Source organism: Mustela lutreola, chromosome 5, assembly GCF_030435805.1.
Source record: "Mustela lutreola isolate mMusLut2 chromosome 5, mMusLut2.pri, whole genome shotgun sequence".
NCBI classification, from domain to species: Eukaryota; Metazoa; Chordata; class Mammalia; order Carnivora; family Mustelidae; genus Mustela; species Mustela lutreola.
This window is the reverse complement of record NC_081294.1, coordinates 24,954,036-24,967,121: the sequence shown is the minus strand read 5'-3', so window position 1 is coordinate 24,967,121 and position 13,086 is coordinate 24,954,036. Positions and strand designations below refer to the sequence as shown.

General features: G+C 38.3%; 1 protein-coding gene across 6 annotated transcripts in view; it reads left to right on the top strand.

Annotated features, from left to right (window-relative positions):
- The window catches only part of DROSHA (drosha ribonuclease III), a 117,401-nt gene that overhangs the window by 83,459 nt on the left and 20,856 nt on the right, over positions 1 to 13,086 (top strand). For all 6 annotated transcript variants that reach the window (XM_059173715.1, XM_059173713.1, XM_059173714.1 and 3 more), the window contains 3 exons: positions 1,123 to 1,222; positions 4,616 to 4,718; positions 7,090 to 7,160. In XM_059173715.1, coding sequence (XP_059029698.1) covers positions 1,123 to 1,222; positions 4,616 to 4,718; positions 7,090 to 7,160 — 274 coding nt within the window. The remainder of the gene's footprint in view (positions 1 to 1,122; positions 1,223 to 4,615; positions 4,719 to 7,089; positions 7,161 to 13,086) is intronic.

The following is a 13,086-nucleotide window of genomic DNA, read 5'->3' as shown; positions in this document are numbered from 1 at the left end:
ATATTCAAGTTGCCACAGCCACAAGAGATCAGCTTGTCTTGGTCTAAATGCTTCAGAGCTTATATTCAATTTGTAGAGAAAGGGATGATATTTTAAAATGTCATTTCATTTTCTAGGATTTGTCTTTGATCCATTTCTCACTCTTTCCAATCTCAAGAGAAGTAAAACTTACAAGTAATATTAATGACAAGATTTTGGTTTGTGTATATGTGCATGTGTGTATGTATGCATTTATGTGTGTTTTCTCCCCAGAAGTGTTCTCATGTCCTTAATTTGGTGGTAGGGGTAGGAAAGTGCATTTTGTGTTTTTATACCCACATCGTTTCTGTTTTAAAGGGAGACCACACTTGCTTCTCTGGGAGCTGTCTTGAGCTATTTGTATTCTCTCTGGGTCATTGCTTTTCCCAAGAAGGACATAATGAGGCAGAGGGGCGGCTCTCCACACTTGTCCTCACCGGACACAGTAGAACAGGAGAAGCATAGCTGCCTTGATCAACAGTAGCACTTAAAGACTGGTCTGAGATTTAGGTGAGGCTGTTGCTGTCATGGTCCGAACTGGCTTTCCATGCAGTCTTCCTCCAAATCCCCGCACTTTCCTCAGGGCATGAGCAACCGGGTGTGCCACTCTCAGTTCTGTTCCTTTCCCCGTCAGCTCTGTCAAGGGCACACCACCACTGGTGCCCTGCCCAGGCTTCTCTGCAGGGGCCACACATAATGCAGCCTGAGCAAAGATACTTGTTTCCAGACCCAATTTCTGAGTGTCCCATAGCATAGCATTATGTGACCAGCCCTTCAGGTCTTTGTTGCCAGATTTGTTACAGCAGTCTTTAAACAGAAGGGAGTGTGAAAATATGAGTGAATGGTACTGTTTGCATTTTAGCACATTCAGATACTGTGCTTACTGGGGGTATAGCTCAGTGGCAGAGCATGTGACTGCAGATACTGTGCTTAATAGTTAACTTTCAAAGACTTCCAATCAAACCATTCAGTTTAGTTCAATTCAGCTTGATATCTACTGTGCACGTATTATGTGCCAGGCCTATTTTGATGACTTAGAGCTACAGACAGAATCTTGTGATGCATATTTGTTTACATGCCTTTTTTTTTTATTCCCCCCTGCAGTGTCCATTTATACTACTTGTTTCCTAGTCTGGAAGAAGGAGGATTAGCAACTTATCGAACTGCCATTGTTCAGAATCAACACCTTGCCATGTTAGCAAAGGTATGTCAAACATCTGACATGTTTGTAGTAAAGTCTGAAATTTTCTTCTTCAGTCCTTGCATAATTTTGCATTTAAAAAAGTAACTGTTTAAGGTGTATTAAGAGTTTAATATTTTATAGACCAGGAAGGATTTTTTGTTTTGGTTTTAAAGATTTAACCTTATTAGTTCTGTTACTTTTGTGGGTTTACCAGCAGCTAATGAACACCATGGTAAAGTAACTTGCTAACAGAAGAGGAAAAATTTGACAGATGTGTGTGAACAGAGTTAAACATTTGGGGAAACGAACAAGAACAGAGCAAAAGAAATGAAATAGTTTGTATTTTCCTCTGTGTAATATTTCGTATTATATTTGTCTTTAATTTATATTAATAAGCAGCATTATAGCTTTGATTAGAATATGCCTGCCCATTCATGCCCACAAGGGGCACTTTATAGATCTTTGAGAATCCCCAAACATCACAAATCCCAGTAATTAAGAGTTAGGGTTTAGGCTGTCCAGTTAGCTACATTGGCTTTATTCTTTGACTAAGAGAACCTTTTCTCAATTTAGATTCATCGCAGACATTTTACTTATTTAAATGATCTCATTTGATATTCCTATTTCTATGTGGTGTTTTAGTCTAGTAAGTTGTAGAGTGAGTTATGGCAAACAGAACACAGGTGCTGGGATTGGCCATCAGGGTTTCAGTCCACGCCCCTTTTTTAACAGGGGGGCCATAGACAAATTGTCTCTCCTGCAAATCTCTGCCTTCTCGTGTGCACAGTAGAGGTGGCGTTAGCACTTGCCACACAGGTGGTTGTGAGAATCAAGGGAGATTATTGTTCGAGTTTTAATAATTCAATTTATAAAGTATTTGGCACACTCCCTGTTTGTAGTAATCACACAAACAGGTAAATAAATTAGTAGGAGTTGGTTGTTTTTATTGCTGCTGCTCCTGTTCTCATTATAAATTATTACATTTTATAGACCTGTGGGTTTATTCAGTAGTAGAGGAAACTGGCTCTTAAATCCCCCAATACCAGTGACTTACTGGAAGAGCTTTTTTGCATTTTCCTTGGTTTTTCCTTTAAGCATTTTTTTTCCTTCATTTTGATATAAATGTTGGAATTTGATAGACTAGATAAAATCTAGTTCTTAATTTGATCTTGCTAAGGCATTAAGTTTATTAAAAATGGTTAATTTTAGACTCTGGTTTTTATGTTTGCAAGAGTACATTATTTTAGGTAACATCATCGTCATCATAGTGATAGCATTTGAGAATGTAAATAATGACATGTTAATGAAAAACTGTAGGCAACAGGTATGCTTCTTGGTTTTAGCAGCTTTACCATGAATGAAATTCCACAACTCTACCTAAAATTGCTTTAGTGTGCAGTTGATTTAATTGTCAAAATGTTTCCTGATAGAGCACATAAATGTTCATTGGAAATACACGTGAATAAGTAGTTGTCAACTCACTCCCAATTTTTTTTTTTTTTTTCATTTTAAAATATAATGCAATTTTTCAAGCAATTGTGGGGAGGTTGTTTACAAAGCATGGAATATTGCCATAACAGGGAAACAAAAACTGCTATGTGACATATTAGGTGACGTACAAAGCCATGAGTTATTTTGGCCAGTTTCTCCCTTGAGCTGTCTATATGATCTTCCTTCAAATCCTGACATTCCCATGGCATTCAACACCCATCTGCTTCAGTAAAAGGCAATTGTAGGCTTTGCCCTTGGTCTAGACTATGGCTCTTAACCATCAGGGAGGGGGGCACGTGACAGAGGATTGCTGAGAATCTTTGAGAATCTAATGATAGCTCCAGCTCTCCAGACAAATGAACACTTCAATATATGTACCAGTTGAACATCACTCTCCTTTTTAAACGTTCACTAATGCCTACGTGAAAACGCAAAGATGTAGAGCAAGGATTATGAAAAGTTCAAAAATTCATAACATTCCAGAATAGTTGTTTGAAATATAAAATATGGCTTGCAGTCTATTCTCAAACAGGGCTCCAGAGATTAACAAACAATTGGATTTTCCCAGTGTAGTTGTGAAACAGCTGAAATTTACATATTCTAGCATAAGCTCTTGCACTTAGGGATCAATTTTTTAAAAGAGGTGTTTTCTGCTGTTGCATTTGTGGTAGTCAAAACTCATTTGAATATATTTTGTACTCATGAATTCCTAGCAATGCGGAATACTGATAGCGCTTATGTCTTGTTTTTATTATCTGTATCTTTTCCCAGTATAAATGGATATGGATATTTTTAGCATGCATACTGAGACACAAAAAATCTGAGTATCGTATCTGAGGACTGATGAGACTCATATTGTCCTAGGGTGTTCATTGACTTGTGACTTGTTCCATAGTACGTAGCATGTTACAGCTTAGTAAAAATTTATTGAATGGACTTATAGGGTAATGGAAACAGATTCATTGCATGCTTATGCAGTGTTTGTATTTTTCTCCTTTTGTGGAAAGAATTATGATTTCCATTTATTCAGTCTCAGGAGTTTTATTTAAAAAAATCATTCATACTGTGTCTAGTTCTCAAAGGACATGATTTGTATATTATAATACAGTAGGATAAGAAATAAACAGGTACTGAACTCAGAGTAAAGAGAAAATATGGTTAAGACAGAAAAAGGAAGCCAGAGGTAAAGTTCCTATACACAGATATATTCTAAGTCCTACACAGTTTCAAGATCTTGGCCACAAATTTGGTTCTAAACTTTTCTGATGCCAAATAAAAAAAAGAAGCATAATTCATTACAAACAATATTCCTGGAGTCTGTAAGATAAATCCAACCCCATTGCTCAGATCTCACTGAGCCTTCAGAAAGGTAAGTGTAGAGACCTCATAAAGGTGACACAAGTACAAAGATAAAGAGCCACAAAAATCCTTACCAAATTAAAAAAGATATTTAGAGATATAAGGCATTTTGAAGTCTTCTGAGGATCCCCATTTATTCTACCACATAGAAATCTGTTCTGTATAGCACAAACATCAACACCACATAACTTGAGCATCAAACTTTGGGTTGTGTTTGTATCTCTCTAGACATGTTGGGTGAACTCAGAGCCCATGATCTTACAGCATAGTCTTTTTCCAGCTCAGACTAGTGCTTGGTCTGAATTTGGAATTAGACTCAGATCTGATCATTTCTGAACCACCAAAGCTGAAACATCAGAGTTCATAGAAGCCTGCTTGGGGAGAAGTTGAGGAGGGTTAAATCTGAGCCATTGACTCCCAATGAATGGCAGGCTAAACTCTCTTAATATACTGACACAAGGCCAATTAATTTGTAACCATTACTCCTAACCCCCAGGAGATGTGGAATTGTCACAGTTATGACTTTGCCAAATTCTTTCTTACTTGTCATTTTGAATTTTGTAGAAACTTGAACTGGATCGATTTATGCTTTATGCTCATGGACCTGATCTTTGTAGAGAATCAGACCTTCGGCATGCAATGGCTAATTGTTTTGAAGCATTAATAGGTAATTTTTCTTTTTATAATCTAGTTTCATACATATTTAAAATGTTTGGAGAATATATAAAATTCAGTGTGGATGGGGCGCCTAGGTGGCTCAGTTGGGTTAAAGCCTCTGCCTTCAGCTCAGGTCATGATCCCAGGGTCCTGGGATTGAGCCCCACATCGGGCTCTCTGCTCAGCGGGGAGCCTGCTTCCCCTTCCTCTCTCTCTCCTGCCTCTCTGCCTCCTTGTGATTTCTGTCTGTCAAATAAATAAATTTAAAAATCTTAAAAAAAAAAAAAAAATTCAGTGTGGAGACTTGGGACAAAATTACTTGTTTCCAAAGCATGGGAAGTCCCTAGTATAACAGCAGCTTCATTGTATTGTGGTTAGTGTAGCTTTTCCAGAGCGAGCATTCTTTCTTTCCTTACATTCCTAATGCCTGAATTGATGTCTGAGGTCATGTACATGTGTATTTAGTACATGCTGAATTGAACTGAAGTGAGTCAATATGTAGGTGGATTACTTTCCAGATCTGATTCAGGATCACATGCATAAATAAACAGTAAATAGGTTGCTGATGAGGCCCTAATACAGGTTCGGTTTTTGTTTTGTTTTGTTTTGTTTTTTGCATTTTAAACCATTTACAAGATTTTCTCATTTAAGCATCTTGAAAACCCTGCATCTTTTAAATCCTAGGGCTTGAATCTGTATGACTAAAACCTGTTCACTCAAAGCAAGACAGAGGCCCTTTACTTCCTCGGTTTCTTTCTTACTGTAACTGGAATATAGTCAGCTGTTAGTACAGGAAAGTTTTGAAGAGTTAATTAGCTGGTGATTGCAAGTATGCTTTACAATGAAATGTTACAGTAGATTGACAATGCCTTGATTTTTTTTTTAAGTAAATGATTGAGTACATTTTATTTTTCAAAGGCCTTTGTACTTCCTTATCCATTTTCCTTCTTCCTTTGAAAATGAATATAAAAGCATCCCATTATAGTTTTGTGCTGATGATGGTAACAGGAGAATGTTTAATAATTATTATCCACAGTCTTTTCACAGCTATGTCTATTTTGCATACATATGTCTATTTTCAGAGAATTTGTCACATGGAATTACTGTGCTCCATACACATAATAATTTTGACAGGTAGTGTTACGGTTGGCTCCTGAGCCAGGCAGACGTGATTCAAGAGCCAGGCAGACGTGATTCAATTCCTTCTTGCTTTATTTATCAGCACTGTGACTTTACCAAATTACTCCATCAGTAACATGGAGGTAGAGTCACTACCTCACAGAATTGTTGTGACGATCTTAATATCCAGGCCTGGGAGCATCTAATTCAGAGTTGCATTTCCTCAAACCCTTCCCCAAATCACCTACTATGAACCCAAATCCTATAAATCTTCTGTAATACTCTCCTACTGAGGTACCTGTGAAGGTAAAAGTAAGGATGTGAAAATGCTCTGCACTATGCCTAGGACATGTCTGGCTCCCAAACCATGATTACTGCTATCATCATCATCATTACTATTAGCATTATATATATATATTATTTTTTTAAGATTTTATTTATTTGACAGAGAGATCACAAGTAGGCAGAGAGGCAGGTGGAGAGAGAGGGGGAGAAGCAGGCTCCCAGCTGAGCAGAGAGCGCAATGCGGGTCTCGATCCCAGGACCCTGAGGTCATGACCTGAGCTGAAGACAGAGGCCTGACCCACTAAGCCGCCCAGGCACCCATCATTATTTTTATTATAACTACAACTACTGATAAATAATAAATGCATTTATTCATCAAAAACCCTGGTGAAGAGTCTTAATATTTTACATTGAAAAATTCCTTTCTGAAGACAGATATAAAAATATGATTTCAAAACTATATGACAGCCTTTCTCTGGAGTTGATACCCAATTAAAATGTCATTTGATTTGATACCCAATTTAAATGTTAAATAGTTATTTCAGATTAAAGGAAAAGATTGTCCTGATTCTTATTTGTAGAAGGCTTCATTGATCTGAACTCAGATTTTATCAGATTTTTTTTTTATGGTATGAAGCATAAACTATAAATAGAAAGCAAAATAAAATAAAACCTAACATTCTCATAAAGCTGGGGTTTGTGCATAGTTTCCTGAGTAAGTTCATACCCATACCCCTCATGAGGTCATATTAGACCTCTTTTTACTTAAAATTCTGGGTTTAGATTTTGCTAAACTGATTTTCATATTTCAGTCTAATTTATAATACAAATCCTGGCTAAAAACAGTTGCTTCTGGACTTGTCGATTTTTTTTCTAGAAGTGGGTTTTGGCTTGCCTTTTTGCTTTTTATAGGGATATGTAATTTTCTCTGAATATTAATGCAGCCTTCCTTTTGACATTCCCATCCTTTTATCTAGGAGCTGTTTACTTGGAGGGAAGCCTGGAGGAAGCCAAACAGTTATTTGGACGCTTACTCTTTAATGATCCGGTATTTATCTTGAATCATTTGATTTTTCTCAGTTATATATTATTACAGAAGATTTTATATCAGTTAGTGATTATGTTTAAAGAGAGTGTAGGAGAAACAAAGTCCCCGAATCTGCCATAGATGGTAGAGTTGAAGTACATCAGAATAGCTTACTTGGCTCTGTTGCAAATGGGAAAGTGCTGTGGCCACTTAATATGAGGGGCTTGTCTTTTACCTGAAACCCTGTCTCTCCTCTTGGCCACTTACAAATTAAATATGAATACTTTGTTTTATTTTGAAGTATCTTGAAGTTAATAATGATTTTCTGTTTTATAATCATTGGGTACCTACCCCATGCAGGCTTACTTGAAGCTATCGCCTTTTGGCTTTTCTCTTTATGATTTGTCTTTATGTAGACTAGATAAATGTATATTTATTTTAGAAAGTCAGTTCATAGGGAGTTTCTTATGGGCTATGAATAAAAAGTATGGAAGTATTTTTTTTTCTTAAGCAAGTTATAGTTTAAGAACAAATGATAGATTCTAAAATAGTTTCTGTTGTTACTAAAGTATTAAGCTATTAATATTGCTATAGCTACCTTTTTAATCCTGCATGTAATAGAACATACTAGATGCTTTTTGTACCAAAACAAGTCAATTTAACATTTAAAGGGAGAGGCAACTCTGTATTCCAAATTGAAATGTCATTATAATTGAGTGAAATAGCCCTCATGGAGCAATAAAGAACACAGGAAGCCAGTGTTTGAAGCCTTTCTGAAACCTTTAGCTTAAGTGGCTGTCAGATGTTATTACTGTATTACTTAGGATAGTTTAAAAAAAAGAATCAATAGTTTTGAAAAATGTGACCTGGATGATGTCTGAGGATTTGATTTTTTTTATATTTGTTTTTATAGGGATATGTGATGACTTTATGTGTGTGAATTCTCTCCAGCGGGGAATGTTATCTACAGATGTTCCCTGTCCCCCATTTTGTCCTACACATATAAATGAGTGTGCATCTTGATTTATATCTGTAGCAGATGGCGTGTATTTTAAGTCTTTTTCTCAAATCTTAAAATATCTTTGTTCTGGCCTTTATCTTTTGTTGGCAAATTCAGCAACCTCTTTACTTTTTTCCTTCCTCCAGTCTTGCCTTAAACTGGTCCCCCTTCCCCGCCAAGCACTCCCACCCTCTTCTGCCATCTTACCTGCCCCCCCATCCATTCTGTGTTCTTTTCCTAAATCATACGCAGTTATACCCTGTAGTTCTTAATTGCACCAGTTTTTGTTTAGATTCTTTCCTCTCTTTAAACTGCTTTTCTCCCACTTGTCTACTTAGCAAGCTTATCTTAGAGTTCCAGTAGCAAGTGCAATGCTGGCGAGTGCAGTGTTTAATAGATATTTGTTAAAGGAATGAAATGAATAAGTGAGTGAATGAAAAAGCGGAGTCTGAACACAGTCTTACAGATGGAACGGCTGAGATTCAGAATTCATTTTACTGTATCTCTTATGAAACTGAACAGTGCTTAGGAATATATGGTCTTTCCGTTTCAGTGTCTTCAAGTGCACACACTAGGACATTCTAAAGCATTTGACATCTCCACATTGGTTTGCATCTATTTGGTGTGGCGTGTCAGAGACACTGGTGAACCATTGAACTTTTTTTGAGTAATGGTGGTGTGAAGTCTAATCAGCCACAGGCAGCCTGACACAAATGAGTAGGCCCGCAAAGTTTGATTGATTGAACCCATGTAGTGAGGAAGGCGAGAGTCCTTTCTGAGGCCTGGGCTGGTGCTGGTGGAGCCTAAGGAGGTGCCAGGAAAGCAGGGTCAGTTCTTGGTCGTTTGCCTTTTCTGAGGCTGGATTAGAAGAAGTCAGGGATTACTTTGGGATTGGGAGCTGTCAGGAGCCAAGGGCAGGTGAGCATAGTGTCCCCAGTAATCTTTAGTTAGAGGATAAGACAGAGCAAAGCAGGTGAGGGGGCAACACTGGCAGGAAAGCAGGATCCTGCTAACCTTGCAGCTGGCTCTATGTGTGTCATCCCCCCAACCCTATTCACAGCAGGGCTGTTTTTCCCCCTTCCCAGCCTGGTCTGCTGTTCATCCACTCTTCCAGCCCAGACCATTTTTCCTGGTTCCAGGTTTTCATCTCTATGTGAGCCTTCATGGTTTCCTAGTATCTTCAGATCCACTGTTGCAATTTGATCATCCCAATGGGCCTCTTAGAAAGACAAGGAGAGCTTACTATGTCATCTTTTATATTCTCCCACTCCCTCCCCCACCCCTTTTGGTCTTTATGTATCTGTTCCAGTATCTCCGACCCTGGCCTTTCTCTGGAACTCCAGAAGTTGGAATTCCTGTCTTTTCAGATGGTTCCTGGGCAGCTTCACGCAGATGTTCCACAGACACCTCATTTCAACACTTTTAGCATTTCAGCTCATCACCTTAACACCAAAACATATTTCACCTCTCCTACTTTTATGATCTAAACCCAAACCTTAGGATCTTCTTTTGTCCTGAAACTTTTTTCTCCCCATCTCCATTCAGTTGCCAACTCCTGTCAGTTCTGTCCTTAGTGTCTCTTGAATTGGTTCACTGTTGGCCATTCTCTTGCTTGAGTGTCTGCTCTCCTCATCTCTCACATGAAATACTGAACTGGTTGTGATGCCCCACGACTCTAGTCTCTCATTCATACTACCTTTAAGGTTGTCTTCTTTTTAATATACGGATTATTTGGAAATATTTTATTTATTTATTTGACAGAGAGAAATAGCCAGAGAGGGAACACAAGCAGGGGAATGGCAGAGGGAGAAGCAGGCTTCCCACCAAGCAGGGAGCCCAATGTGGGGATCATGTCCTGAGCTGAAGGCAGATGCTTAACAACTGAGCCACCCAGGCGCCCCTAATGAATGGATTTGATTTTGGTCTTTGATTTCTTTACTGTCTGCCAAAGTCAGACAGTATTATAAAAGTCTGACAGCTTTGTATTATTCAATAGAGCATTTAAGAGTTTTCATAATCTGACCTCCTATCTATTTTTTTGTCTACCATCTTCTCACTCCCCCTTTATGCCATTTTAGGAATTCCCTTTTTTAATTAAAAAAATTTTTAAGACTTGATTTTTTTAGAGCAGTTTTAGGTTAACAGCCATATTCAGAGTAAAAATTTCTCCTATACCTCCTGCCCCCACACATTCACAGCCTCTCCCATTTTATCAACATCAGCCATCAGAGTGAGCCTATATCATCACTCGAGTCCATAGTTTACCTTGTATATTCTGTGGATTTGGGTAAATGTATGATACCGTGTATCTGTTATAATCTCACATAGAGTATTTTCACGGCCCCGACATCCTCTGTGTTCTGCCTATTAGGAGTTAACTTTTTATGCCTTTGTTCTTGGAGACATACTATTTGTGCATTTATGGTGCTCTGCTTTTGATTCCTTCCCCCTGCTGATTTGCCAGACTCCTCGTGTTTTTCAGGGTACATCTGAAGAGCTACCTCTTCTTTGAAGCTTCATCTAACATCCACCAAGCAGAATTTTCCTTACATTTAGTATATATTGCTATTATAGAACCTCTCTCAGTTCATTAAATTATACTTACCTTCATTTTTCCTCACTTTGCTCCTTTGAGGACAGGGATGGTATCTCATTTGTCTTAGTAAGCTTGTATATAATATGTATTCAACAAGAATGTGTTGCTAAACAGCAAGTGTTGGCAAGGATGAGGAGAAAAAAGAACCCTCGTGCACTGTTGGTAGGAATGCAGACTGGCACAGCTACTGTGAAAAACAGTATGGAGGGGCCTCAAAAAGTTAAAAATAGATCTACCCTATGATCCAGTAATCACACAACTGCGTATTCACCCCCAAAATACAAAAACTAATTCTGAAGGACCCATGCATCCCTGTGTCTATTGCAGCATTCTTTACAGTAGCCAAACCATGAAAGCAACCCAGTTTTCTATTGACAAATGAATGGATAAAGAACACGTGTGCGCGCGCGCGCGCGCACACACACACACACACACACACACACACAGGAATATTATTCAGCCATTAAAAAGAATGAAATCTTGTCATTTACAACAATGTAGATGGAACCAGAGAGAGAAGGCTAAGCAAAATATGTCAGTCTGAAAAAAACAAATACCATGTAATATCTCACTCATACATGGAATTTAAGAAACAAATGAACAAAGAAAAATTTAAAAAGACAAACGAAGAAACAGACTCTTTAACTATTGAGAAGAAACTGAGGGTTACCAGAGGGGAGCTGATGGGTGCAAGGATCGGTCAGATAGATAATAGGGTTTAAAGAGTTACACTTATCATGCTGAAAGAAATAAAATAAGGGAAAAAAGAGTTGCATTAATAAATGTCAACAGTCGCTGAACATTTTCCAGAACACACTGAAGGTAGAGGTTTTTGCCTTGAGCTAGTAAATGCTAGAGCTGGGATTCCAATCCGCATTTTTTACAGGATATTTTCTCTGGCACCGAGGTGTGGCAGAACCTGATCTCTGAGTAGGGTAGATGAAGAGAAATGGAGGCAATTGAAATAATCTAGTTGTGAGGGGTTGAATGGTTACATATATAAGATGTCTAAGGAGAAATCACAGTGTCACTGAGTGAAAATCATAGGAGAAGGGAGAAGGAGGAATCAAGTTGCTGAGAATTTGGAATTTTGGAGATTGGAGTTGGTTGGAAGCAATGGCTGTTTATTGTTAACTGTTGATATGACCAACAGCATTAGTAGCGTATTCTGTGTGCCAGCACTGGGCTCACTGCTTTGAGGAGGAAAAAAGCATGAGAGAACATGAGAAAGTTGCAAGAAGAGAGTGACGTAAAGCGTAATTCATGCTACAGAGAATTCAAGGGAAAGGTTATTGAATTGGTTAAGAGAAGCTCTCTAAAGTGTCTTAAAAGAACAGTTTGATATTTAAGCTTTATTTTTTAATATTGTCCCGCCACAAAAGAAACCCCTCTAAGTGGGATACAAGTTGTCTAAAAATATTCGGTATTTTATTTCATTTTGTCATCATGTGTGTCACAGTGATAATAAATATTCCTCTAACTTCTTGCCCCCAAATTTATTTTTTTTTTAAGTTTTTTTTTAAAGATTTTTTATTTGTCAGAGAGAGAGAGAGAGAGGGAGAGAGAGCGAACACAGGCAGAGGCAGAGGCAGAGGGAGAAGCAGACTCCCTGCCAAGCAAGGAGCCTGATGTGGGACTCGATCCCAGGAAGCTGGGATCATGACCTGAGCCAAAGGCAGCTGCTTAACCAACTGAGCCACCCCGGCATCCCGATTGCCCCCAAATTTAAAAAATATATATTTTTCCCTTTTTTAAAAAAATTTTTTGTTATTTGTTTGAAAAACCTAACATCAAGGCGAGAAAGTAGATTCATTCAAAGGCTCCCTAGAGTCTAAAACTGAAGGAAAAAACGCTTTAATCCTGAGGAAGCTCTAATTATAATTGCCTCTAGATTTAGCTCAGTGGATAAAATAAGGTACTGGGCTTCTCCATAAAATTCACTCATTTCCATTTCTCAAGGAAACATTTGTAGTCACCTGCGGTAAAAGTGTGGTCTTATACAAATGGCTATCAGACACATGAAAAAATGTTCATCATCCCTAGCCATCAGGGAGATTCAAATTAAAACCACATTGAGATACCACCTTACACCAGTTAGAATGGCCAAAATTAGCAAGACAGGAAACAACATGTGTTGGAGAGGATGTGGAGAAAGGGGAACCCTCTTACTCTGTTGGTGGGAATGCAAGTTGGTGCAGCCACTTTGGAGAACAGTGTGGAGATTCCTCAAGAAATTAAAATAGAGTGCCATTGCACTACTGGGTATTTACCCCAAAGGTACAGATGTCGTGAAAAGAAGGGCCATCTGTACCCCAATGTTTATAGCAGCAATGCCCACGGTCACCAAACTG